The following is a 27,210-nucleotide window of genomic DNA, read 5'->3' as shown; positions in this document are numbered from 1 at the left end:
TTATGAGGTCTCTGCACGGATTCAGCACCACAGCAATTTTCGCGGATACTTTCTACAGTGCTCAATCCGTCCATCTTTCTCGTTTATACATAGATTCGCGCGGCCAATAAGAAATAATGTGTGCTATAGCGAACGTTTCACACGGCCATCCATGTGCGTTCACATGATATAAACAACCTCTATCGGCCACTCACTGTGTAGCAGGCGTTTCTGAAACTGCTACGCGGAAGCATGCGTTGTCTCCGAGTGCTTCTGAAAATGCTGTAGCACAATCCCACAGCGTCGTGCAGCTGTCATTGTCATGGCGTGTCAAGGCTTGTTTCAACAAATTTTGGTGCGAGAGACTCAAATATCATGAAGTAGCCTATATGATACTTTTTTAGTGCGAATCACCGTTTCCATATAGCGCCTCTCAAGCATGGTCGCAGTTGTAATTTCCATTAGTTATGCCGAAGTTAGTTACGATGATCATACGGAAAATGGCGGGAGGCTAGGACATTCGGGGACGCTAGGACATAATCCATAAAGTTCCCCTAATCAATCAATTTTGCTTTTGTCTAGCCATTTACGATCACCACAAAGCATAAAAGAACCTTCTTTAGTGTCATGTAGCATTTGTCAACCACCACGTAAACGACAGCGCATGTCCGGCATGCGGTGCGTTTGTCGGCGGACGACCGACCCCGGCGCTGTTCAGCGTTTCCTCGACGGAATGCAGCAGCACCAGGTGCGGGTAGTGGTCACAGTCGCTTGACCCACGAACGCGTGCACTAACACACGCATACGCTCATGAAACCACATTCATGTCACACCCGCCGTACTCAGCAGGGTTCGACGGACGGTCGGTCACGACAGACAATGATCGGTGCCGATCGGTATCCCGTCGGCCTAGTGCAGTAGTCCCTGCGCAGCTCTTTGAGTAGGCTGCGTTTGCACTCGTTGAAGAGGCTCAGGCAGCTGCCGTTGTGCGTGGCGGCCACGTATCGGCGTGGGCTGCTAGAACTGTTGCCATGCACACCGTCGGCGAGCAGGCAGCTGACCTCCTCGTTCGTGACGCCGCGGCCACCTACTGTCGCAAGCAGGTCGTCTCGGACCGCCGGTGCCTCGGCGCTCCCGGTGCTGGCGGCATCGGCCAGCGACGCCGCGGAACCGTCTGCGCCAGGCTCAATGGGCGCTGGAGCCGCCGCGGGGTCTCCACCTTCCTTGCCCAGAAGCCAGAACGTGCGCATCTCTCCTTTGCCCTGCAAAAAGTTCATGTCCTCTGTACGCTGTTTACGTATCCGCAAGACAGTAAGAAAGTTCAAAAGTAACCTTAGAGGTGCTCCCATAACCCGATTATATACTGCGTTAAAATAAAAAGAAGGCTGACATAAACTTCAGGATACCAAGTGATTAACTGTGGCCGAGCAAAAACAAAAAATGGGGAGAGGTGAAGCACGTAGAGAAGGGTGTTTCAGCTCCGCTAACGTGTAACCTGTGGAGGGGCGAAGCATGCGGTGTGCGTCGCTGTCTCCCACTACAAAATCACTGCTAATGGACACGCTGCGAATCTTTTTGTTTCACTACGCACAAGAGAAATCTCCCACCGGCACTACATTGCAGATCAAGATTCAGTGCTTATATATACGGGGTGGTCGGTGAACGGTTGTGCACCGCGAGCAGTCGGTTTTAAATGCGAAGCATTTCTTAGCGAACCTCAGGCACTTTGGCCGTTTCTTTCTATCTATCTATCTATCTATCTATCTATCTATCTATCTATCTATCTATCTATCTATCTATCTATCTATCTATCTATCTATCTATCTATCTATCTATCTATCTATCTATCTATCTATCTATCTATCTATCTATCTATCTATCTATCTATCTATCTATCTATCTATCTAGCCGCCTACGTCTCAGCGTTCTGCAAGTCGTCTCCATGACTTGTAATATACCAAAATTTGCATAGCAGGGGATCAGTGTACGAAGAACACGATCCACTGGTCATGACATGAATAACGTAAAATACCTGTCGCGTGCGTTACTAAACCCTTTCTCTCAGCCCCGTGTGGCACATACCCGCATACCATAGTTCATGTTTTGCGGGTATGTGCCACATGTGATACAAAGTCTCAACTAACACAGCATCCACGAACACACACACACACACACTGACACGCAAGGAAAGTGATAATAATCGTTGGGGTTTTATGTCCCAAAACCACGATATGATTATGAGAGACGCCGTAGCGAAGGGCTCCAAAAATTTTGACCACCTGGTATTCTTTAACGTGTGCCGAGATCGCACAGCACACGGGCACCTAGCATTTTGCCACCATCGAAGTTCGACCGCAGCGGCCGGTATCGAACCCGCGACCTTCGGGTCAGCAGCCAAGCACCGTAACCGCTACACCACCGCGGTGGACGCAGGTAAAGTGAGGAAGCTGAAGACAGAACAGCCCTGGAAGACGCTCAACTACCATCCACTCGTCCACGTGGTCCGCAATGTGGACCACGGGGATTACGCAGAAACCGGGAACAATGCTTCCTACAATAAATATGCCGAGAGAACCAGGCCTCTCATCATTACCGGTGACTTCAACATTCATTTATGAAGACCCAACAACGCCTGGTCCATATACTGCGTGAAATGCGGCTTCGATGCGGACAGGGTATCAAAATACTTTGCTGCCACGTCCAGGACAGGAGGCATCATAGATAATTTCATCGTAAGAGGCATCCAGGATTTCCACCCGCTGTACTATACCCCTCGTAGCCGTGATCATAAACGGATCCGAATAAGAAGTTCGGTCCAGCTGCTGGGGCTGACTGATGACGGTGATGATGACCTTGTTCAAGAACTGTCAAGAAACCCTTCCACACATGCACACGGGTTCTTGCGTGCGTGCGTTCTTCGTCATAACGGACAAGTATAAGCATAACAAGTGTAAGAACTGCAACTGTGACTGTAACGTGTGTGCAGTGCGCCTGCGCGTGCCATTCGGCTGTGTATATATTGCCACGCCCACTTCTTGTCTTGTTTTGATGTATTCGGGTTTGACCGGCAGGGACGGTTATCAACGCTCGACGCTGTCCGCGAAGCAATGTTCGAGAAGCTTCACGATTGTAGTAGATCGTTTTGTTAAGAATGCGACCCGCACGCGAATGTTCCAGCTTTGTCTAGAGATAATGCCGCCACCAGCGATATTGCTGGAAAGTTCGATAGCGCCTGTATAAAAGCCGACGCGCTTGACCGCTTGTCAGTTGATCGACGGACGACGCCCTGTTCGCCGCTATCTTTGTACAGCGTGTATTGCTGTAGTTCGAGTTCTCATTTTCCGGCCACAAGTTCGGCCAAATAAACAGTTTCATCCTGCAAACGCTGACTGCTGTCTTCGTCGATGTCACGACCACGTGACAATATCTAGGGAAACTTTCCTGAATGAAGCTTAGTTGAGAGTAACGCCTGTCCTGTGCATCTGTGTTCCTTTCTCTTGTTTGGATTTGCGCTATCCATTATTGAATAATATAAGCACCACATATCAGCTTACCGCGTCTGGTGTTGATAACACCCATGTTGCCGTTGGCATCGTTACGCAACTGTAAACAACTGGTTATATAATAAATATGCAACTCTTTAACATATAAGTGTGCGTATACCACTTCCACATTTCTCTAGCGTCATTCCGTAATGTTTCACTCAATGTGAAAAATTACGAGATAGTCACCATCCCGCGCATGCTTCGCATAACACCGATTCCCATGGTACGTGGGACCTGCCGAATTTTTTTCAATCAAGAAACTCGCTAGCAGACGCTGCCTGCATCGCCGTTGTCTCTCTCGGGCGAGGGCGCGTTCTCGATCCTTGCGAGCTGGTAGTTCAGAGCTCATCGCAGAAAGAGCGTTTCCGTAGTCAATCCGCGCCGTTCGCTCTCTCTCGCCACACGACGACTGCTGAGGCGGTGGCGCCCTCTCTTGCGCTCAAGAGAATGGACCGCCCCGACAGCAGACGACGATGCGCACCGACACAACGAGACCCTGAGGTGCTTCGCCCCTAACCTTTGTGCGTGATTAAGCGTTTGAACAATGAGACCCGATGAACTGACATGGTGGCAACCTTGAGTCTCATGATGGTGTTTCTTCGACTATTACTCATTGGTCGAGTGGGGCACACGGTTTATCATCATTTTGTAATAAAGTATTGTGTCAGCTGCGTGCGTACTTCATGATGTAATAAAAAGAAACAGGCAGGAACAAAAGGGTACGCCACAATTATTCACATCTGTAACTCGTATCTCGCCTTAGGAGAACAGAGGAAAGTCGGTATGACTCAGGTAAACAGAGGGAAAAAAATGACTCGGTGACTGTAGATACCAGGTCGTACGAAATTGCTTTCTTAAAAAAAAAGCTGAGTCATCCACGTATGCTCATGAGGTGGCAAATATGGTTATGAGGCCATTGACCACATCCTTATAAATTATATGCCCACTGCTTACGTTTTACAGAATCTGCAGCGCAAACACGTAAGTGATGAAAGAAAGGTAACGCAATGTACGTAAACCAACTTGTACAAATCACACTTCTTCAGTGCCCATTACTCACCTTGATAGGTATGAGACCCCTCTCGACGAGGTAGTAGCCGCCAAGTTTCTCCAAGATTTCCTTGCACGCCTCACTCACGTGTATTCTCAGGGCTGCAACGTTTAGAAGGAGACTTTGTAACATATGCTGGCCGACAAAACACCAACGCTGTCGACTAAACATTCGCCAATTACTTTTCTAACCCTTTCAGTTTGGCTGTATCCATATGAAGACGCAACAAACTTTGGATATCTTCGATCGGTAACAATAAATAGAATTTAGAAGAGAGTATTAAAAAAGTCCCTCCAACTTCGGACCAAGAACAATTGAACGCATCTTAGTGCAAAGAGCAAAATGGACAATAATTACTATTTATGGGGGGCACTGTCAGGTCTGGCAAGAAGTTTGACGTGTTGCTTCGCATAACTACTTTTATTGAATCTTATTTCATTAATTTGCTGAAATGCCTGAAATTTAATGGAAACTAGAGCACCAATCTAAAAACATTTCCGTTTACTTCATTTGTCAAAGATTTATATCAGTCATTATTCACTCTGTAATTAAAATAACTGGCTCGATGTAGCCTAAACAGTGATACTACGAGCCAGACATTTTTTTCTGTGGTGTTTTGAAATTCTTTCTCGTAACATGCATCACTAAGGGGACTGTAAGAATACTTAAAGGAATTGGTGACTGAAGAAGGCTAAACGAAAGTTCCATTGTACACCGAGAAGTTTTCATGACCCAGCTCTCGGAAGAATCAAGTGTATAGGGAGGGCCATGTCCACTAGATCATGATCTAGTGGCACAGCTGTACTGCATAACTGTACTGTATAACTTGTAATGAAATTCTTCGTGCGCAAATAATTTTCATCCTGTGGTCGTACACCGATGGTGACGCTTACACAACTGGCAAGACGGGAAGTAGTAAAGCAGCTCAGATTGTACAACCTTGACATTGACAGTCACGTAAAGATGTGCGCAAAATGTATGCGCAAAAGGCGCATTGGTGCGCATTTACATAAGTACCAAGGCAAGTGATATAATTTCGTGAAAAGAAAGGCCTCAAGTGGCATAACAAGCAAGAATGTGAAACTACAATTACTACATGGATCCTTGAAGAATTCGCACTTTTCCACCCATGTTATTCTTGCATGTCCGAGTAATTTTCAAGCGGCACCACGATTTGACGAGAAAAAGAGGACACCATACACTCTAAGAAAAAATGACTAATATGACTCCTTTCGTGTAGTCCTGACTTCCCAGATATCTGACTCTCTTTAAGGAGGCACGTAAACTCTCTTTGGGTATCATTACACTCTCTTCGAAGAGTAGTCTTATCCACAAGAGTTAATGTGCCTCTTTAAAGAGAGTTATATGCGTGGGGAGTCAGGACTACGCGAAATTAGTCGCACATACTCTTTTTTTTCTTAGAGTCTAGTGAAGAGTGAAGTGGCGACTGGTTCCACCTTACCTTTTTCTACATATGAATCACTTCAGGTGCAATATCCAGAACACCTGCTAAACATTAACAACTTGCAAATTAGTATGAATATATCGGACGAAAGAAAGCTGCACGGCGGTAGCCTTGTCTTTTCTGCTGCGCGACTGCTCATCTTATTCTCTCGTTAGTCTATATATAGCCAACCACGAAAACAATTCATACACACACCGGACGGCTCTACCGAGAATTATTCAGACACATGCAGATGTAGCTGGCTTTAATTAGCAGCCACCTTCTCCGGTAGACTCCATCCGGGAGGCTGTGTTCACGGTGTCACCGAAGAGGCAGTACCTCGGCATCCTCAGCCCCACCACTCCGGCTACGCAGGGACCTGCGCAACAGGTATAAGGCAAATGCTTGTGGTACAGCGAATGATTAAGAAAGAAGCAGCAACACTGCGCGCAAACTGTTGCCTTAATTAAAACTTGAGTTCCAGCAATTTCTCGGACACATCGCTTACAGCCCTGGTTGGCATATGATGGGAAAAAAACGAAGAGTGCAATTAAAATTCTCGAAAAAGACCTAGATGAAGCCGTACTTTGGTTTAATTTTTATGACTCTGCAGCAATGTTCGCTGTGTGCTAGCGGCAGGTATCCAGGAATATTCGTAGTATATTAACGGACACAGGAACCACAAGCTCGTCCGCGCTGAAAGTATTGTGTCATCATTTTTCATGTTTCGGAACCTGATGGCGTACTATGGGCATCCATGACTCAGAAGAGTGCAATTAAAATTCTCGAAAAAGATCTAGATGAAGCCGTACTTTGGTTTAATTTTTATGACTCTGCAGCAATGTTCGCTGTGTGCTAGCGGCAGGTATCCAGGAATATTCGTAGTATATTAACGGACACAGGAACCACAAGCTCGTCCGCGCTGAAAGTATTGTGTCATCATTTTTCATGTTTCGGAACCTGATGGCGTGTTATTATGGGCATCCATGAATCAAAGCAGGCACTGTTGCACTTCCACCAACGAGGACCATAGACATACAAAACAGTGGGCGTTCAAGAAAAGCTCTTGCGTACGCTTGCAATTGGCTATCGAAAAGACCACGCTATGGCACTACGACCCCATGTTCTTTGATGTCTTTATGCAAGCATCTCTTTCTGTGATCTTAGTATTGAAGCGCACACTATAAGATGAATGCGTAGCCAGTTTTCCTAATTGAAGTCATTTCTTGTCTTCTTCATCTATATTTCCTGCATATTTGAAGAATTAAGCCTGCAGAGTACTAAGACTACAGACGAGCCTACGGACGGCGATTTCGCTATAAAACACATTATTACAGGCCATTATAACAATAACCTAATTTAATGACGTTAAAAATAGTTAGAGCGTGTACTTCAGTGTAACGGGCAATATGCGCTGAGTTTTGTTTGAGTAACCATTCCGCGCTTCCTTGAAATATTGGTGCCCGATCATTGTTGCACCCTCCATATAGTTATTTTGCCATTATGTCCATTAAACTTTAGTTGTAAATGCTCGCTACATAATATAGCCTTTTTTAGTCGGTCTGTGTTCTAAAATATGGCCATTTTAACGCAGATTTACATATTAGACACAATGTTATAAGTGAAAGCGCTGTTCCAGTTCAGGGCAAAATATTCGCTTTGTGCACTTCCTGTTATCTCCCATGGATTCGCACATCGATCTTCTTGTAAACAAACTTCTATGTAGGAACCAGCTGCGTTTCGACTCCCCTCCGCAAGAGCCAGGCCCCAATAATTTTTTTCGGAGGCCGCGGGGCACTTGCAGAAGGCCTGGACTATTGGATAAAAGCACCAATTTTCATTTTTATTTGCATGAAAAAACGGCTTCCATCAAAATTATGGGGGGGGGGGGGCAGACCCCTAGCACCCCCGCCCTCCCTCCAGGCTACGGGCCTAGCACGAACTGATGCCAAGCCTCAAATATTAATTACGGCGCTTTTGAATTCCGTTTTTTGTGCACTTTTACCACAAGTACCATGGTTCAAAACGTTGTACAAAAGATATATATCTCTCTCTCTTGAAAGCCCCCAAAATTGTTTAACTTTGTGTGAGGACATCAGAGTATTCGAACACCTCTGAATATTGCGCAAACTCGAAAAGATTGCAAGAAGGCTTAAAGGAACGGCCGACTTTCCAACATGACAATGAATGCAACATTCGTCAAGACATTTGTACAAATGCCCATCTGTTTACTTGATGGTGATGAGTCTATAGAGAGAAAACTTCCAAGGTAGTCTCACCAGAATGAATTCCGATGCGCAGTTGCAGCCGTTCTCCTCGACGGTGGCGAATCTCGAAACACCGTATCGCGCCAAGCAAGTGCAGGGCCATGGAGGCTATTTGTCCGGCATGACGAAGCCCGTTGCGGAGCGGCAGCCCGCTGACCACCATGTAGGCGTCGCCGATTGTCTCCACTTTGTAGACATCGTAGGCACCGATAATCGAGTCGAAGCATGTGTAGACGTCGTTCAGCAGCTCCACCACCTAGAAAAAAAAAGAAACAGGGAAGCATGAACGGAATTCCGAAAGAAATATTGCGAAGGTCGAAACAATAGAGCGAAATGACAAGCACGACGGCGGTGGCCGACAGTTTAAATGAAAGAATAAAGTTATTGTGTCCTTAAATCAGGCCATGACATAACATGTTACAAATCACAGTGTTCACAGCGCAATAACCTTATTTCGCCTGCCGTAAAGACGAACTGCGACATGTCCACAACCCTGTTTACTAGCATAGCTGTTTCGAGTTCATTGCCTTTAGAATGAAGATCGTCGAGTAACATTCAGATTTTCACTTCAAGCAGCAAGAAATGTTTGCTTCAGGAATAATCAACTCATGTGAAGTGCATAAAAACTGTTATGAGCTATTGATATTTTTTATTTTTGTATTGAACATTTGCTTTTGTTTAACCTATATCATTGATAATGAAACGAGTAGCATTTGTCATGTTGTGCTGTTTAATAATTTTCCTATTTTTTATCCATGTTGTAGGACTTGCTTTTGATTTTCATGACATTTTTTTTCAGCCTTGATTATTACCATTAAGTTATATATTTATTTTATTGTTATATTTAATCAAGCTTACTCATTACTGTTCGCACGTCCGTATACTTTTGCTGTATTTTGGTAATTACCGCATTCATGTAATGATAGCAGGTCCCCCCGTCAGTTTCTCCGAACCTTTGGGACGTCCTGCTGTAATGTGCTAACCATGTAGCTCAACAAACTGTTTTAATAAAAATGTGAATGTAACGTCTCGGTATGTGCGTTTGCAACAGCAAATGCCAGAACGCAGTAGCAGCCAGGCAAGTACATATGTCCTTCTGATAACTTATAGTACAAATACCAGATAGTATTTTGAATCATAACCGTAATAATACACTTTGGCGGTTACAGAGGAATGATACCACGGGTTATTTTACTTTCGTTTCAAGAATACGTGCGCTCCTTCAGAAAACAGCGCTTGTCGCGTTCAAGACGTTTCTTGGAGAATCAAATATTTTGTAGAATTATTAACGTACACGATGTTACCTTGCTCTTCATAGTGAAAGAAAATGTATGATGTTGTGATCGTGTGTTTGATGTTATGTTTAATTATTTGTCTTAGTGCATTTTCCCGTGTATGTCAAGCCATAGAGAATATCTGAGTTTGGACGTCTAATGTGAACTTATCCGAACTTCTGCTCAACTACATGTCTACATGTGAACTTATTTTACTATTTGAACTAGTGATGGGATACTTGAGACTCATGTGCTGTTCGATAGAGCTGCATTTGCACATCTTATGTTCGACTCTATAGCATTTTGTGCCCTATTATTATTATTTTCTTACTACATATTTTGTCTGCTAAGGAGAAGAAGTAGGTGTTTCCACCATAATGGCATCAACCTCTCCCATTCATCATTTGAATAAAAAAATACGTGCGCCAGGAGGTGCGTACTATCAGAAAATTTAACCAATATTCGATAAAATATGTCGCTGGAGCCGCCGAGCAAATTACATCAACACAACACCAACGGTGTCTAGAGAAGTCGAAATGGCAGGTTCAATGACAGTTTTCATCAGCTCCCTTCGAATGTTTCTCACCTGGAGCGGCGATGACACAGCCGAGAGTGCTGTGAATCCAACGATGTCACTGAAGTAGATGGTAACACTGTCGAAGCTCTCGGCCTCCACTCGCTCGCCTCGCTTCAGTTGCTCAGCCACTGACCTAACAAGGAGGAAAAGGTGCAGCGCTGGAGATGTGGATTTGTAATGGTTTTTTTAACGTGCACTAAAATTCACTATAAGTTGTACCAGGAGCTCAAGCTTTATGCCATATTCATTAATGTAATTCATTGAAATTATCTTGTGTTAGAATCAATAGCAGCATAAGTTATGAGACCATAAGAAGGACCCGGGCTTATTTGTTAGAACTGAGATAATGGAGCTCAAACGGGCTATAAACTCTAGAATACGCTAGTTGCGTAAGACCAGTTCATGCTTTGTTTTCATTTGCCTGAGCTCACGAAACTGGATGCTAGCTTACATGCTTCGCGGGCCTCAATAAAAGAAATGTAACATAATTACAGCATTAAGAAAAAGAGTATGAGCGAAACTTAATGTTGATATGTGGCGTCATCTGGTGACATGTCGTTAGTGGTGGCGCTCGATTACTGACGGTGACGCCTTATAAAAAGTCACTGATTTAAAGAAAATATCTTAAATAACTTTTAAAATAGTATGACTGGGGGCTCATAAAAATTGCGACATTGAAAGCAGCTTATTCTAACACCTACGTCAGCTTTCAGACCTGAAAGTTGGAACACATGCGGAACAGCGAGAATACAGATTGACTAGTCTCGGGGGCCGCCACACAGAAACTAAGCTCAGAAGCATGCGAGGCCCAGCCCCTCGAGGCTACTTTGCTGTTTGCGTCACCGAGGGCAAGGAACACAGCGCTGCCCCGCATCGCTACTTTCGATGACCCAGTCGCGTGTTTATTCCCTGTCTTTCGGCGACGTAAGCAACAACATAATCTAGAGTAGTGCAGGTGCGCGCGCGCTTCTGCCACTGTTGTCTGCTTGCTAACGGCTGTGCTCTGTGCCGAATTATACAAGATAACAAACAACAATAGCAACTGCCATATTCTTTCTGCAACAATTATAAGCCGCGTATCATTTATAGAGTGAATGAATTCGTTGTCTCATTGGATACATGCACGCACAATAGATTTACATCAGCATCAGCCTCACTACGACCACTGCAGGGCAAAGGCCTCTCCCATGTTCCGCCAATCAACCCTGCCCTGTGCTTGCTGCTGCCACGTTATCCCCGCAAACTTCTGAATCTCATCTGCCCACCTAACTTTCTGTCTCCCCCTCGCACGTTTGCCTTTTCTCGGAATCCAGTCAGTTACTCTTAATGACCAGCGGTTATCCTGCCTACGCGCTACGTGCCCGGCCCATATGCATTTCTTCTTCTTGACTAAGATGTCCTCAACACACTTTCATTACCTGACTCACTCTGCTCTCCTCTTGTCCCTTAAGGTTACACTTTATCGTATTCCATTTCATTGGTCACTGCTTCGTCCTCAATTTAAGTTGAACCATCTTTGTGAGCCTCCAGACTTACAAAGAGGGTGCAAATACAAATACTGCTTGTTCTTATTGGATTTTTGTCACGGTCATATCCATTATTCTTCATGTAACACATAGCAGGGGTATGTATGCTCACAATCATCTTTGCGAGCATAGGTTCAATTTTTTAGCTATTCCTGATGAAAGGTCTTTCCTTTCCCTAACCTAATGATACATTATTGACAACCGAGGGAAGTTACAGACATCACTTCCTGTAGTGAATTAGGCTTGTCACGTGGTGACTTAAAAGGCAGTACTAGTTTATTTTCTGTCATTTTATGTATAAACACTGCTTGGCTTAATAGGTGCGAAGGTACAGTCGCGCTCAATATGACTTGCAACGCGGTAGCGCGTGGCCTCACAAGTTTAATGATTGCGCACGGCTTCACCTTGCTTTATTTCTGTAACTTAATGTTATTTTCTTATTTGGGAACATAACCCAGTGAGAGAACAGCGTTTAGTTGTACAAATAAGGGCTAGTGGAAGGAATTCGCAATCTTTAAACTCGTCAGGCCACGCGCTCCCGTGTTGCAAGTCATATTGAGCGCGACTGTACAGTGGCGGGACTCTTGAATCTTCCTTGAACCTTCTAGAAGCTGAATTAAACAAAACAATTCTTAGCCTTCCGCGGAGTCCCGACTTAGTTTAGCCTAACGTAAAGAAGTGCATTTCACCTTATTATCGGTGCGTCGAGGCATCCAAGTGATAACTTCGCACAAAGAATGCAGCGGTTGTGAAGGAAGGCGGACAGCGCGTTTCAGGAGGATTAAAGCATTCGGATGACAGCTTTTATTGGTAATTACCATTCATGGTTTCGGCACCAAATGTTTTGTTAACCTCAATAGATCACATAAAAAATCATTTCCATCGTCTAAATTGTATACATGTACTGCTTGTTCTCTTATTTTCATACAGGGTAACTTCCGTTATCTACGCGTCGCAGAACCCTCTCAACTCTTTCTGTTAGTTGCGCTGTGTTTGTTTAGTTCTTTTCATTTGTCATTGTTATTTAGCGGTGGCTTCTTCAAAATCCACTCATTAACCTCGCCGAGCATATCCTCCATCAGCGTTTGTTGATATCGCTTTTAATGTGCAGTTTTAAAAATGAAAAAAAAAACTAGAGCTTCATACTGTGCACATTTGGGTGCGGTTCGGTCGAGGAAAGTTTCGAAAGGCTTATGCAATCTACAGTATTGCTGCAAAAATACCTTGGCAGCATACGGTGCAGGAGACGTTCCGTCTTTTTCTTTTCTTCAAGGAGTTGCATGGTGCGCTCTTGAACCAGGCTCTCCAGGTTGCTTGCGTACTTTTCCATCATGGCTATCATGTTATCAAAGATGTTGGCCTTCCTGCAAATACGTAAATATAAGGAAGCGATAGCGAAGCAGTTGTCTTAGTCCATGGGCAGCAGGCATTATTCGTGCAATATGTCAGGAAGAACAGTGAATGTTTATTGACAAGGTATATTACGACAACGCAGTGATAATACGCGAGTGCTAGTATGGCGCCTTATCGAGACAATTACAGTCAAACCCTAATATATCGAACTAGGCTAAATTGAATTATTTTTGATATCGAACTATTTTAGAACACGACAATGCTTTACCGTCAATGCATAGGAAAATTTACGGCTACGTCGAAGAAAAGTAGCCGGAACACTTGATATATCGAAGTCGAACATCAGGCCGTGCGATACGCCCCAGGAAGTTGGCTTTTTCTCACAAAAACTTAAATTGTTCGCACGCAAGGGTGCTTTCCCGCATGCATTTGGGAGAGCGAGCGGTGTGCTTACGAGGGCCGTATCGATGCCACATTTTCTCGCCCACAACCCGCCCTTGCATATAACACACACGGCATACAGCAAACATCGAAAAAATAACAACTAAAAAAACAAAATAAAAAATCCACGTATGTCGCCGTAAGCCGTCTTCCTTGCATTTTCTTGAAGCAGTATCGTGAACCACACTTGCGCACGAAAATTCCTATCGAAAATACGGAAAATCGTTTAACAGTTTTATATCGAATTATACGATACATCGGACTAATTCCCGTTTTTTAGAGAGTTCGATATATGAGGGTTCGACTTAAATCATTTTGGCACAACTTCAAAGCGCTAAAAAACAGGGACAAACGAAAAAGAGTGGACACGACGAGCGCTAACTTGAAACTGAAATTTATTACAAGAAAGATTGGAAAAAGGTAAACCCTATTAGATGGCGCACATGCGTGCACACTTGCGCAGACTGCTCAGAAAAGCCCAAGAAAAACACCACTAAATCACTTTGGTATGACGCCAGATTTCTGCAGTAGATTAAATTCGCATTCCAACAGACTCAGTGAAGGCTGGCTGACACACCCGTCGCCTTTCTCTTTAATCAGATAGGCTTCGACTGTCTCCCTTGTTAGTTTATTATCGTGTCTGAAAATTACTGAAGTGTCAGATAAACCAGGTTCGCATCCGCAATCACGGCAATGCATCGCCAGGTGAGAATAGGCCGTTCCTTTGAGGGAGCTGTTGTCCCTGTTTTTTAGCGCTTTGAAGTTGTGCCATGATGTATTACAAACTCGCCCAAGCTTCCGTGCTTCTAAGATTAAATCATTTGAAGATATCCGCAGACAGTTAACTTTAGAGGCACCATAAAGCGGAGATCAATACATTTGCGCCGATACTCACAGGCCGGCTTGCATTTGTCGCAGTTTCACGTTGATGAAACGGAAGTCGGGTCTGCTGTCGGGGTTCTCGTCCCAGCACTCTTGCATGCACCGTAGCACGTAGTCGGCGCAGGACAGGCAGTCTACGGGTGGACGGAATGGGACGCTGCTTCGCCGCCTCACTTGCTCAATCACCTCTGCGTTACGAAGTTCATTAAGTAAGAGGACGCATTCGAGAGAACCGCAGCAACCTGAAACAGTGGCCGCAGGAGTAATCACAGGGAAAGCGCCGACTGACACAAAGCTTACGTAGTACTATTGGGCTTTTTCGCTTATTTATAACATAAATGATAGTGTTTGGTGCACAGCCAGAACTTCCATAGGGACGAGTTGTGCTGATATGTGGTGCCACTGCTGTCATACCAACGATAGCAATACTTTCACTGAGCGGCTACAATTTCCATTTTCCAGTGTGTATTATAAGAAATTATGGCACCTTTAAAATGCCTCTAAAGAGCCCCTAAAAATACAAGCTACGAGCGTATTTTTCTCACCTGGCTGGCGTTTCCCGACTTTTTGACACAATTCGTCACGCCAGCCGTTTGTTCGCGTGACGTCATGAGGCAATAAGCTCTTGATTGGCCCAGATGCGAGGGATATCAGTTGGGAATTGTCACCTGCCCTGCTTTTCCATGCGGCCGCACGCCCGTTCTGCCTTGTCCCGCATGAATGTGTCATGCGCGATCAACCGAATTAACTTCGTTTTGTGCATTTTCTACTGCGAAAGCAGAGATAACAGCGCGTAGACGAATAGCGCAAAATCCTGGTCTATGCTTAACGCTTAATTCTGATATTGCCCACGTGTTTTATGAAGGCATAAGTAGTGAAGAGGAGATCGCACCTGTAGGAAGAGTAATGAAGGCGAGAAAGAAACCATTCTCTCGTCTTTGAACTCGCAGTGGTTTAGGAGCGCTTTAAGAGCCCCTTGTTGGGTAGTCAATAAGGGGACGGGGGAAAGGGGGGGGGGGAGATGCACGGAGATATTGAGATACATCAGCGAAGATGGTTATTGCACGGAAATATGCAGTAAATGAGCGAGCAGTGACACACTGAGCTGACCTTTAATGAAATAAAAGCCTATCCAAGCAACATAATTTGTAGGAAGCTGAGAATAAATAACAAAAGCGCAAGCACAGCAAGGAGCAGTAGCGAAATACAAAGAAGCTTCCTCAAACGACATAATTCTTAGAAAGATCGGCGTCACTTCACTGCGTGTTTGATTACCAAGCATTTATTTTTTTTCGAATCGCATTCAGAGATGATAGTCTGACCATCAAAGCAGTTGCATGGTTTATTCACCGAGAATAAGAATGATTTGTCAGAAGCGATATCGAATTCACGCATACGTTTTACGCTAAAACATTTGAAGATATAATGACCTCATACTCCGGCCTGTGTACATTTCAAACCGCGTTGATCATCGTAATAAGGTAGGAATCGCGTCATGCCACACTAAGTCTTTCTTTCAGTCGTTTATTCCCCGTACATCTCAGGATTGGAACCATCTTCCCTCAAGCGTCGCAACCATCACTGACTGCAAACTTTTTCACGAAACAGTACATAATATTGTATAACAAGGAAAATCTGTTACCTGTACTCACTGCTCCTGTTTGTTTATTTTTATTTTTTTTTCTTTGAAATAACTATTATTTGTATAACCTGGAGAAATGTTCTGTTACCTGTATTCATTGCACTGTTTTATTTTGTATTTTTCATGTATTGTATCCACTCCCCTCTTCAATGCCATTTGGCCCTGAGGGTATTATAAATAAATAAATAAATAAATAAATAAATAAATAAATAAATAAATATGGCGAGGTAGATGAGGGGAGCTGTATTATAACATATGTAAAGACAAAGTTGACTGATTCCTCAGCGCAACAACACAGAAGTGAGACCGAAACTTGATTTACTACACTACTTCACAAACGCACCAGTTTTACTAAATTCACGCTAAAAATCTCCAGCGAAAACAAGTATTAATCTTTTCACTGCATAATCTGAAAGCAGCACTTATACAAATACGACAATTAAAGGTATAAGCAAATCACATCAAAATGAAAAAAAGAACATTAATTGAAGCAATACCATTTGTCGATGGGGCCTTGTTGCCCCAGGGTCCTTGGCGACCAATGATCTCGTAGAGTACGATGCCAAAAGAATACACGTCGCCCTTCTGCGTTCCACGCGCCGGTGGACTGGGCGACCGCAGTAGCTCAGGCGCACGCCACAGGAGGCCTACGCATACACCGAACATGACCAATCAGCAAAAATGATTGTATCGACCAAATAAGCCAGGCGTCTCAAACAAGCGGCCCGCCGGCCGCATACGGCCTGCGGACCTCACCATAGCGGCCCGGCCCGCACATGACTACAGTCGAACCGTGTTTTTTTTTTCTTAACATATATATTAATGAGCTGCACAAACGTGACATGTCTCAACTTATAAGCATATTGTTCGTGAGGGACCCCATGCGGTCATCGTGTGTTGAACCATGACTGCGAAACAAAAGCTCTATATTTCAGAATCGGCGTCCACATTTCAGTCACTTTGGAGTGGTTGTAATTCTTGGAGTGGTTGAAAGTCTCAGGTATTGAGATGTTTCTCCTCGCAACCTGACATCCAATCTGCTTTATAAATAACCCATTTATGAGATACAGCAAAGGCACTCTTTCAAGTGGCAGTTTCAGCTGAAATTTTGTTCAAACTACACCCCCCCCCCCCCCTCCATCGTCTTCAGCTCCAACCTTTCCCTTCCGGAGCCTTAATTTTCTGGACTGCGGCCCTCTAGCTGAGGTCTGTTTGAGACCCCTGAAAAAAGCCATTCTTGCGAAAAAAACATAGCGGCATTTTGTCCGGTATTCCCAACGTTTACTAGCAAGCCAGTGAGGATAGTCGATGCGTACTTGTGCGAGTAACTTTACCGCACGATGACGCACGAGGTGTCAAACGTCAGGGGTTCGGACGGGAAAGCACGAATGATCAATGCGCGCGTACAGTGTGCAGTGTGTTTGCCTGGAGCTTAAACAGCGCTTATCTTCTTGTTCCTGGCGTAACGTCTGCGCTAGACTGATCTCTATGTAATAGTGCGTTTCGAAATGTAATGGGAACCTGCTGTTCGCTCTATCATTCCACAGGATCACGGTCATAGAGAAGGAAGCACACCCGCGATAAGCGACTGCTTTTGCCTCTAATGCCGAGTCATCAGGTGACGTAATAACGCGCTTATCAATCTGTCAAAGATACGGAAACATGAAAACAAGATTAATTCTATTTTATATCTCCCCGCGCTATTCACACGGATGGTCACCGGTATTTTACTTCGAACCAACTGCAATGCCGGACATCCAGACCATGTTTCTAATAGCAGTCAAGGGATCGTTTAACAGAGAAGCTATTTAGCACATCGTTCCTTGTGAGTCGATCGCAGAAAACTATTATCATCTTAGCGTAGGTCCTTTGAGCCATGTCGCGGGCGATAGTCCCAGCTTCTTCCACGCACCTCCGAAATGTGCGTACCATAAACCCTAAGTGGTATCTAAAAATAACTCGCCGTTAGCATTTTGGAGGATGTGTGTGTGGTGACCGAGTGCCTGAACGAATCGCGCCGTGGAGCGAGGGGCCGCAGGTTTGAACCCCCGGTTCCACTCGAACCGTAGTTTCTTTTTATTTGTTTATTTGCACCTACCTTGTATTTTCGCTCACGGACAACGCTGACTTATCGCTAATAACCGAGGACGCCGACACCGACACCGGAATTTCTGCGAAACGAGCTTTTTTTTAACGCTCGTGCGTTAAAAAACGAATAAATGCATCAGCCATTCCGAGCACGGTACCTGACCTCGGTATGCGTTCTCGGAGACCACCTGTGGAATGCATGTCTGAGCCGCGCGGAATTCATGCAGCCCAAAGTCCGAGATCTGAAGCACCCAACGCGAGTCCACCAGGCAGTTCGATGAGCGCAGGTTGCCGTGGGACATCACCTCACTGTCGTGGATGTAGATCATGCCCTGCGGAAGGACACGGCAAAAATGATCCTCACGATTGAAACGTGGGCTAGTTTGTATAGTTGCGCAATGAACAGCGCCTCAAAAACGACACACTGGGAGTTGTTCATACCCAGAGAAGTCCTGTGTTTTACTGTCTTTATTTATTGTGTCATTATTAATTTTGTCGCACTGTCCTTTAACTACGAAAGAATTACGGTTCAACAGAGTTCAGACGAGCCAACTAAGGTGAACAGTTCGTCACTGAGACAGAAGCTTCTGCCACAGGCAATAAATTGCTGTAGAGCAAGCGAACATTCTTCAAGTAATACGAAGTCAATTTTGCTTGGCTGAGACTTTGGTTTACTAAAACTCTGACGTCTCCCCGTACGCTCCTGTCACTTTACGCTAGCGCAAAAATGTGGTTCCATAGAAATATGTGAATAGGATGACCTAATGTCGTTTTGTAAGTACTCGCCGTCGCCTTCTGAATTCTATTTTTTAAAGGTGTCCTATATATATATATATATAGACAGCACACTTTACAAAGGAAAATCACTACTGGCTATGTTTCAGAGTTCTTTAGAAGATTATATATGTTCTTTTTATTTCACTTTTCATACGGTACGTAGACTGCACATCATTAAAAGAAGCATAATTTATGTAAACACGGCTAGATAGCGCTTCTCCTTATACACTGCAATAAAACATAAATTCGAAAGTTTATGTTATAAGAAACAGCATAATTATTAGCTATTCATAACGGGAACAAGGTGTGCTTAAATCTACCCTGTTAACCCAGAATAAAAACAAAGTTTTTGAGTCGCCCGTGGTTCCAGTAAAATTGCTGCGAGTGTGGTTTGAATATTCCGTCACCATGGTGCGCTGTCGCTCCTGTACCACGAAATGTTCAAAATGTTCAAAATGTGTGTCCGGATTACCGTAGGTTATCTTACCTTGATAAGGTCCGCCACAAGAGATGAGATGAACATGCTATCGAGATCGAGGTCGTCGTTCTTCAGCACATCCTGCAGTATGCGACATAATAGGTTATCACACGAATAGATAATTGCATCGCACGCGATTTTTGCGGCTCTAATGCAATGAGAAAGCGTTCACGTGCAGCAGAGCTATGGATCACGTTTCAGAAGTAAACATGCGCGTCAAGCTAAAATTTGTGCCCATTGCCAACTACCACAATATCGAACTGCTCTGCTCTTTTATGTTATGTTCAGCGACATCTCATTTCGTAGATGGCTGACACGAATCCATATAATTGGCTCTCGGTTTCTGCACTCGTCAAGGTGCTTTAATTTTTGTTTTAATTTTTGTTTTAATTTTTGTTGTTTCACGTTGAATATATTTTTTGCCTATAGCCGTCTATTTTGTCTTGTAGGTATTCAGGGTACACTTAAAGGGCCCGTAACAAGCTTATGAAAAAAAAAAAAAACGAGCGCGTTATTCTCTTCAGGCGTTCCTCTTCTTTCTGGCGCACTTCGTGACGGAAGAACAGTGATTCACGTGGCGTCATTACTGTGCATATTCTCGATTGGTCCATATACGCGTAATATCAGTTGTTAATTGTCTGCTACACTGATTTGCCATGCAGCCGCTCAACAGTTCTACTCTGTCTCGCGTGACTATCGGGTGCGATCAACTGATTTCACTTCGTTTTGTGTGTTTTCGGCTGCGCAAGCGGAGATAACAGCGTGTAGGCGACAAGCACGAAAATCCTTATAGGCTACACGCTTAGTGCTGGCATTGTGACGTGCTTTTAAGAAATAATTGGCGAGGAGGATATCGCCTGTAGGACGGGTAGTGAAGGCGAGAAAAAAACCACTCCGGGCTGGTGAGGGGCTCTTAAAAAAAAGAAAACCTCTGCAGGCGCACAGCTTGTATGTGAGCCTAGGCCCATTTTTAAAGTTAATTATTTTGATTTTAACATTTGTAAACATCGTATAAAGCGTATGGTGAATACAGTAACTTCTCAGATAGAACATCGAAATGAATCCTGCAATAGAGAACTGTAAAACTTTTCTTATGTTCGCGTGCCAAAATAATTGAGTTGCTATGTTTATTTTTATGTACGGAGGTATTCATTAGAAGTGCATATCAATAGGTAGTACACGTAGTGTGCATAATATGTCATGTTATTAAATAGGTACGCACTTTACGTAACTTGCAATGACGATAGTTGCTGCATAGATATGCATGCAAAATACAGCGGACATAAAAACGCAAGAGTCACTGTGTGTTAATAACAAAGGATAACAATGCCCAAAAAACACGCTATTCAAATTCAGCGAGCTCCATGACAGTGCTGTAGTATAAAAAAAAGGTGCGGTGCTGCCCCTCTGGCACACTGCGCAACCGGATTGCTACCGCCACAAATATGGTCCATCCACTCCGTTGAAACTCACTTTCGCCTCTTCGCGTCACCTCAAAGCCTTTCAATACGATTTGAATGAAAAACTGGCACGTTTGTGATCAATGTTCCTTGGCTGGCCCCATACAATGAAGCTTCGTAGCGCCTCAACGGTGGTTTGCGTTATTTAGGCTACTGACTGCATTTACAAAATATGGACTATGTGTATTTTTTCTGCATTTTTTTTCAGTGAACAAGAATTTATTTTTTTTTTCAGATCAAAATTCGTCTTTCGTCTATTTTCCGTATTTGATTGCCCGACAGGGGCCGATTCTGTAGTGGTTTGTCAATAGCTCTCGTATTGCAATCTTGCGTGTTTTGACAATTAAAGAGAACTTTTTCATCTAACTCATAGACAAACCAAATTTAGAAAGAAACGTGGGTGAATAATTTTATCTAAAAAAAGGAAAAAAAAACGAAGCACGGTGTAGCCCGCCGCATCATTCAAACTGCGTGGGTGTCACACCAAAAACGAAAGATTTCGCACAGTATTTCACCACAGAACACAGTGCGCACACATTTGCAGAGACACGTAGCCAGCAGTACAGACGATTCGGCTCCATGGCCCTGTGGCAATGTCTACTCTGACGTTTTTTTTTTTCCTTTTATATGTGGCGAAACTACGTTGTTACCGAAGCAAATGGTCGGGGACGCGTTGCGGCCTCCGCTATTCGGAGACGCCCCCGCGCTTCTGAATGCCTTCACTCGTTAGTGCGTGTCATCCTGCATTATTTCGCTCCACCTCACCTAGATATCGACGCCATGCCTAACGACGGCGGAGAGACAGCAAATACACCTCGTTCGCACCGAGTCAGTTACCTAGATCCGTGAGGCATTGGTTCCCGCATCCGGCTTTTGTGTTGGAGGACAAAGAAGTCGGAGGCTCGATTCTTCAACCAGGTGCCCCAAGTAAAGCTCTTTTCTCTGGCTATGTTCTTATGTGCAGATATCGCCAATCTCGAACACATGCTCTGGCGGTGCCCCGCGTTACACGGCGGCGAAGCCATCACGCCGTCAAAATGGGAAGATGCTATTACGAGCTCCGGACTCGAACCACAACTATGGGCAGTCCAACGGGCCCGCGACGCAGCAGAGAGACTTGGTCTTTCTGTTCCGACGTGGGAGCGCCCCGCAACGTTCTAGGGCGCGTTTTGAGGGACCGAAATGAAGTTTATTCATCCATCCATCTATATCCCTTTGTGACCTAGCCGCCTGCTGACTTATTTTTATGATCAGAGTCATGTAAGTCAATTTGTGCACTGTGGCATAGCACACCTTTGTGTTAATTCAGGAGCTGACTCCTTAGAGCCTCGTTAAAGGACTAAATGTGCACAAAAGTCAAAGGTACTACTGTAATATGGCAATGTTAAGGCTGGCATCGACGCTGGGTGAAAATCCACCCCAGTTCACCAATAATGTTGGAAGGAAGCCGTTGTGCCGCAAATATCTTGGTTATGCAAAGCTCTAGGCGATACGTGATATATGTATCAAACTTTTGCATGTCATTTATTTCCTAGATTAGAGCTATATTGGATTTGCATTGAGCACATTTGTTTATATGGTATTATTTGTATTGCCATACATCGGGTAATGGCTTAGAGCTCGAACTTCTGTCAGACGTCCGAGTGCACAATAAACGAATAGGGACAATTATAAATGTAGACCACTGCGCGATACACCGCGTTTTATTTTACTGTATACGAGCAGCAAATTCAAATCGCCTAAAACTCGAACAGGCATCACATGAGCGGAACAAGAAACACAGTTGCACATGCAGCAAGCTCTCGTGCAGCATTGCACACTAACCTCGAGGCTTCCCCTGGCACAGAAGAGGGTCAGGATGCAGATGTTTGGTGGGTCAACACAAGCGCCAATGAAGGGAGTGATGTTCTCGTGCCTCATCTCTCGCACCTGCATGTAAGAAAAAAAAAAGCACCGCTTGCAGAAAAATAGAACACTTTTCAAATAACACCGCACTCATGAAGCTGACTCGACGAAAAGGGCAGCTTTGCTTGCGAGACCCGATTGTAGGGGTTAAAGCGAAGGCTGGTCGGTAGCAATCGTAACGTGCGGTCATGGCCGGTGCGATGTCCGCTAAGGCACTTCCAGTTCCCACGTGCGTGAAGCAGCACTATACACACAAGTTGCTGAAACCTACTTCGAGTGCATCACGCTGGTTAATTTTTTCTTCCTTGTGCTATGTGCTTCCCGTTCATACAAATCGCTGTATATCGGATGACTCCTGAACGAGTTGCAACATAATGGACAGTTTAGCCCCACCTAAAAGAACGCGCGGTTCTGAAAAAGTACTGAGCTTTCTAAAATGTAGACAGCATAATGCCGGCACTGGGATTATTAGGGGACCGCTCTACCAATTTGCATAGGCTGTACGTTGACTACAAGTCTGCCCACGCATCGCAGTCTGGGCGCGTGTCAACTCAGGATGCTTCGTAATACTTTGGCGGGGTGAGCTCGGCTGCACGTGGCATACATAAGGTAGCTGGCGGCGCCGTCTGTTAAAAACAGCTTCGGAATGGTCAAGCCCCAGTTAACTGGCACCCATGCTTCAGCCGTCGTTAACGATTCCCGCTTAGCCCCTAGAACGTCGGAAACGGAATGAAATTAAAATAAAGAAAATAGGTTAACGTATTATTTAAGCAATAAAAGCAAAAAATAGAGCCTTGTTAACTTTTTCTGAATGACGCAACCGCAAATCAACGAAGTAAGCCCGCGTCTCGTTGATCCGGAAATTTTATCATGATTGCACAACTTACTGAAAATTCTAAAATGCTGTGGACGCGATTTAGCTTGACACAGCTAAATAAGTCAAGAGAATAGATATTCTTTGCGGCGTTTCTTTTTTCTCTGATAATGAAGGACTCCGCACTGCTTTTGTATAAGCAAACCTGTATGAGCTCCTTTCGGATGCTGCGTGTGAGGTCGACGCTCTTCTTGTAGACATGCTTGATGTGAACCACGTTGCCCTTGTAAAACCCGACGCGGCCGCGCCCTGCCGCCACCGAAGAAGTCCCCGTGTCCGGAACTGTGTTCGCTGACCAAACCCAGGGGGCGGCACTCTGCAATCTCCGCCGGAGTTTGAGCAAATGCTGCTCGTCCGGGAACGCGAAGCCCAGGCGTGTGGTCTCCAGGATGCCACCCTGTCAGGAGCAACCCGAGCAACAGCGCATGTCTGAAGAAACATCTGAGAAAGTTGTAACGCAAAATGTGTCTACAACGCGTCAGCGTTTCTACGACCACTATAAATGTTCTATAAAGGTGTCTGCAACTTTGGATAGTGCTGGTTCGATGGAAGAAGACCAAACTACACAAGAAAGGCGCTCGTTTATACTGACAGTTTATTACTAGGAGCGCACCATTTATACGAGTTTTAGTCCTAGGAAAATAAGCTGGCACAGCCGATGTGCTTGATTAGTTAAAAAATGCATGTGAGGAATCAGAGGAAACGCGCGCTGAAAATAAAGGAAATCACTGTAATGCATACCTCTTACACAGAAGTATGTAGTGGCTGACTAGTAGAGAAACAGCACAAAAAAGTAAGAAGGAGGGAAGCAAGGAAAATTCAAAAACACGTTGATTTTATGGCAATAAAGGTGATGGAACCTCCTTAGCCATTCCGAAGAATTGCTTTTTGTGGGCTGAAAATCAGTGAAACGTTTTACGCGAGGAATCTTCTTGCAATGCTTCCTCCTCCAGTACACTAGAGATATTGTAATGTGATAAGAGTTCTTGGGATATTCCATGTTCTTTTTTTTTTGTAAGTATACTATCACTTCCTTGCAGCTTGAGTTATAACAAATAGTCCCTGGCTGAATGATGAACCACCTGTCGCGCCAACTTCGGTCGCTGAGTGGCTACATTTCTTATTCCGCACTATTGAATAATAATAATAATAATATCTGGGGTTTTACGTCCCAAAACCACGATATGATTATGAGAGACGCCGTAGTGGAGGGCTCCGGCAATTTCGACCATCTGGTGTTCTTTAACGTGCACCTATATCTAAGTACACGGGCCTCTACCATTTCGCCTCCATCGAAATGCGACCGCCTTGGCCGGGATCGAACCCGCGACCTTCGGGTCGGCAGCCGAGCACCGTAACCGCTATACCACCGCGGCGGACCGCACTATTGAATGGCAGAGAAGGCGATGGTGATTATACATGTTGTTTATTGGTGCAAGGGACATTCCTCGGCCAAAGAGCGCCATGACACGATGTGGGATGTGATCAATTATGTTGTAAGGTCTACGGCCCTAAAATGCTCCGCACTAAAGGTGCGCAAACGTATAAGTAATAAAATCATGTGTGTGACGTGAAATGTGTGTAGTGGGAATAAATGGCAAGTGGTCGTGATAATAAAACTATGGGAATACGGAGTGGGCGCGAATGCCTCGTCAACAGCCCTTGGGCCCAAGGGATGCGAGGCAGGTGCTTTCTCTGTTGCAGCTACCGCAGCCGGAACCTCTGTTCAGAGATCATGCTACGGACTTCCTGGGTAAACGACTTCAAGACTGGGCACATCTTTTAAAAACGCAAAGAGTGACTTATATTTAAAAACCGGTTCCCTACCTATGAACATCGATGAATGAAGTGGTATTTGCTGCCGTTATGATGGCGAAAAAATGGGAGAGAAGAAGCGTTAGCATTTCTGCGAGTCTGCATGAAATGGCAGCGCCGTCGTGTATAGCAAACCGTGCTTGATACGGGCCACGTGTGGCCTCACGCATGGTGGCTCACACACGACGCCGTCATTCATGACCCATATCAGGGCAGCAGGAAAGTATCAGCTGCGTTTCCGACACGCTAAAAGGGGACGCAGAAAGTATAAAAACTACCATCTTACTGAGTCCTAACAAATGCACGCCTCAACGAAGCCAATAAACGGGAGGTAAAGCATAAGAAGGATGATGCAGTTACCATAAAGTGTGGACTGAATGAACGCCATGTGGTAATGCTCGTATGAGCAGAGCACTTCACCTGAAACTCACTTTTATGCCTGATAGAGTGTTTTATTATGCAGTAGGGACTCACGTTTGTGTTCTGGAAGCTAAGCTCCGAGTTGGTGCGGAGAACGACCACTTCGTCCATATCCACTTTCCACAAGAGACGTGCCAACTTGTATTCGTAGTGGTAGTGCCTGCGCAGAAGGGTGTGCACCAAGAAGAAACACTATGAGAAGAGCACGTAAAGATGTGTGATATAACACGCACGCAGTGAGTGATACGAATGCGGTCGACAAAGCCCTTCGACCCTTTGGAGCTTGCCTCTATTCGAAAAAGAATCATCCCCATCAAGGGTGCGTTTCTTTTATTTTATTGGTGCGCGCCTGGTTTATATAAATCATTTATGGCTAGCAAGTCATAAGCATGTTACAACCTAAATGATTAGGACATTGCCACGGCAGAGGTAGGACGAATAGACGTGAAACCACAAAACAGATTAGCAATATCTCAGGACAAAATAAGTCCGTCACGCTTTTCAGACGCTTTTCAGAGCGTAACTTACATATATGCAGCGTTATTCGTTTTAGAATGAGTCTGCTGACTTTGTAAACTACAAATACTATGTTAACTGCTGCTGTAACACAACCATATTTACGTTTTTTTCATATTGATTACCAAAAGCCGCCAATCGAACCTGGGCTTTTTAAGCGTCAAGTTGGCTTGTTCTTTTTTCTTTGGAAGATGTGGCCAGACGTTTCTTTGTATAATAAGCTTTATATATGTTTAAAATGTTCCGATATGACTGTCGTACCTATTTCAATTTAGTGCCTTTATGCATGAACATTTCAGCGCATATCCTGATCAGGCATTTTACGGTCGGTCATTGTTCCAACTTTTTCGAACATGACGTTCTCTTTTAGAACCGGTAAGGATAGTCATGAACACTTCCATTGATGATCATAGTGGTTGTGATTGGATAGCTTGATATTTTGAATGATGTTTCATAAAAATGACCTCGTAAACATATATATATATATATATATATATATATATATATATATATATATATATATATATATATATATATATATATATATATATATATATATCGATCAGAGAGAACCGGTCAGTTTTATGAACAATCGCAAGCGTGCAGGATCAGTCTACGGGCACCAGCAATTGTCATTAATTGGAGAGAGGAATGAAGTCACAGACCATACAAGTTTTGTCGAAAGAGCTGCATTTCTGGCACTGCTTTATTAAGTTCTGTCCTTGCCGCGTTGTGCCCACTATGGCTGCGAATCGGGCACGCAATCTTATGCTCAGCAACGAAACACCATAGTGACTGCACTGCCGCGGCATGTAGTATGACACACCCACCTGAAAGCGAAGACACCCAACACAAGAACGACGCATGCGCAGGTGGTGCAAATGACCAGGACTCGC

At 44.4% G+C, this 27,210-nt stretch overlaps 1 protein-coding gene across 1 annotated transcript; it reads right to left on the bottom strand.

Moving 5' to 3' along the window:
* Positions 1 to 557: 557 nt before the first annotated feature.
* Positions 558 to 27,210, bottom strand: LOC119398790 (guanylate cyclase 32E-like). Its single transcript, XM_037665606.2, has 14 exons — positions 27,145 to 27,210; positions 25,853 to 25,958; positions 23,709 to 23,960; positions 22,609 to 22,713; positions 19,334 to 19,405; positions 18,233 to 18,401; positions 16,479 to 16,628; positions 14,353 to 14,527; positions 12,887 to 13,027; positions 10,147 to 10,270; positions 8,299 to 8,542; positions 6,300 to 6,398; positions 4,585 to 4,676; positions 558 to 1,241 (listed from the first exon to the last, which is right to left on the bottom strand). Exons 2-14 carry the CDS (start codon positions 25,907 to 25,909, stop codon positions 822 to 824), a joined length of 2,100 nt encoding a protein of 699 aa, XP_037521534.2. The 5' UTR covers positions 25,910 to 25,958; positions 27,145 to 27,210; the 3' UTR covers positions 558 to 821.

Source organism: Rhipicephalus sanguineus, chromosome 7 (genome assembly GCF_013339695.2).
Source record: "Rhipicephalus sanguineus isolate Rsan-2018 chromosome 7, BIME_Rsan_1.4, whole genome shotgun sequence".
Lineage (NCBI taxonomy): Eukaryota > Metazoa > Arthropoda > Arachnida > Ixodida > Ixodidae > Rhipicephalus > Rhipicephalus sanguineus.
This window is presented reverse-complemented; position numbering and strand designations above follow the sequence as displayed.

What these genes read in the sequence shown, in the direction of transcription:
- LOC119398790 (XM_037665606.2), bottom strand. Translation starts at nt 25,909, where the DNA reads ATGGACGAAGTGGTCGTTCTCCGCACCAACTCGGAGCTTAGCTTCCAG. An exon ending in TTAGCTTCCAGAACACAAAC is followed by an intron (nt 23,961 to 25,852) that starts GTGAGTCCCTAC and finishes TGCTCCTGACAG; the next exon opens with GGTGGCATCCTGGAGACCAC. An exon ending in CTGCACCGTATGCTGCCAAG is followed by an intron (nt 10,271 to 12,886) that starts GTATTTTTGCAG and finishes CCTCCTTGTTAG; the next exon opens with GTCAGTGGCTGAGCAACTGA.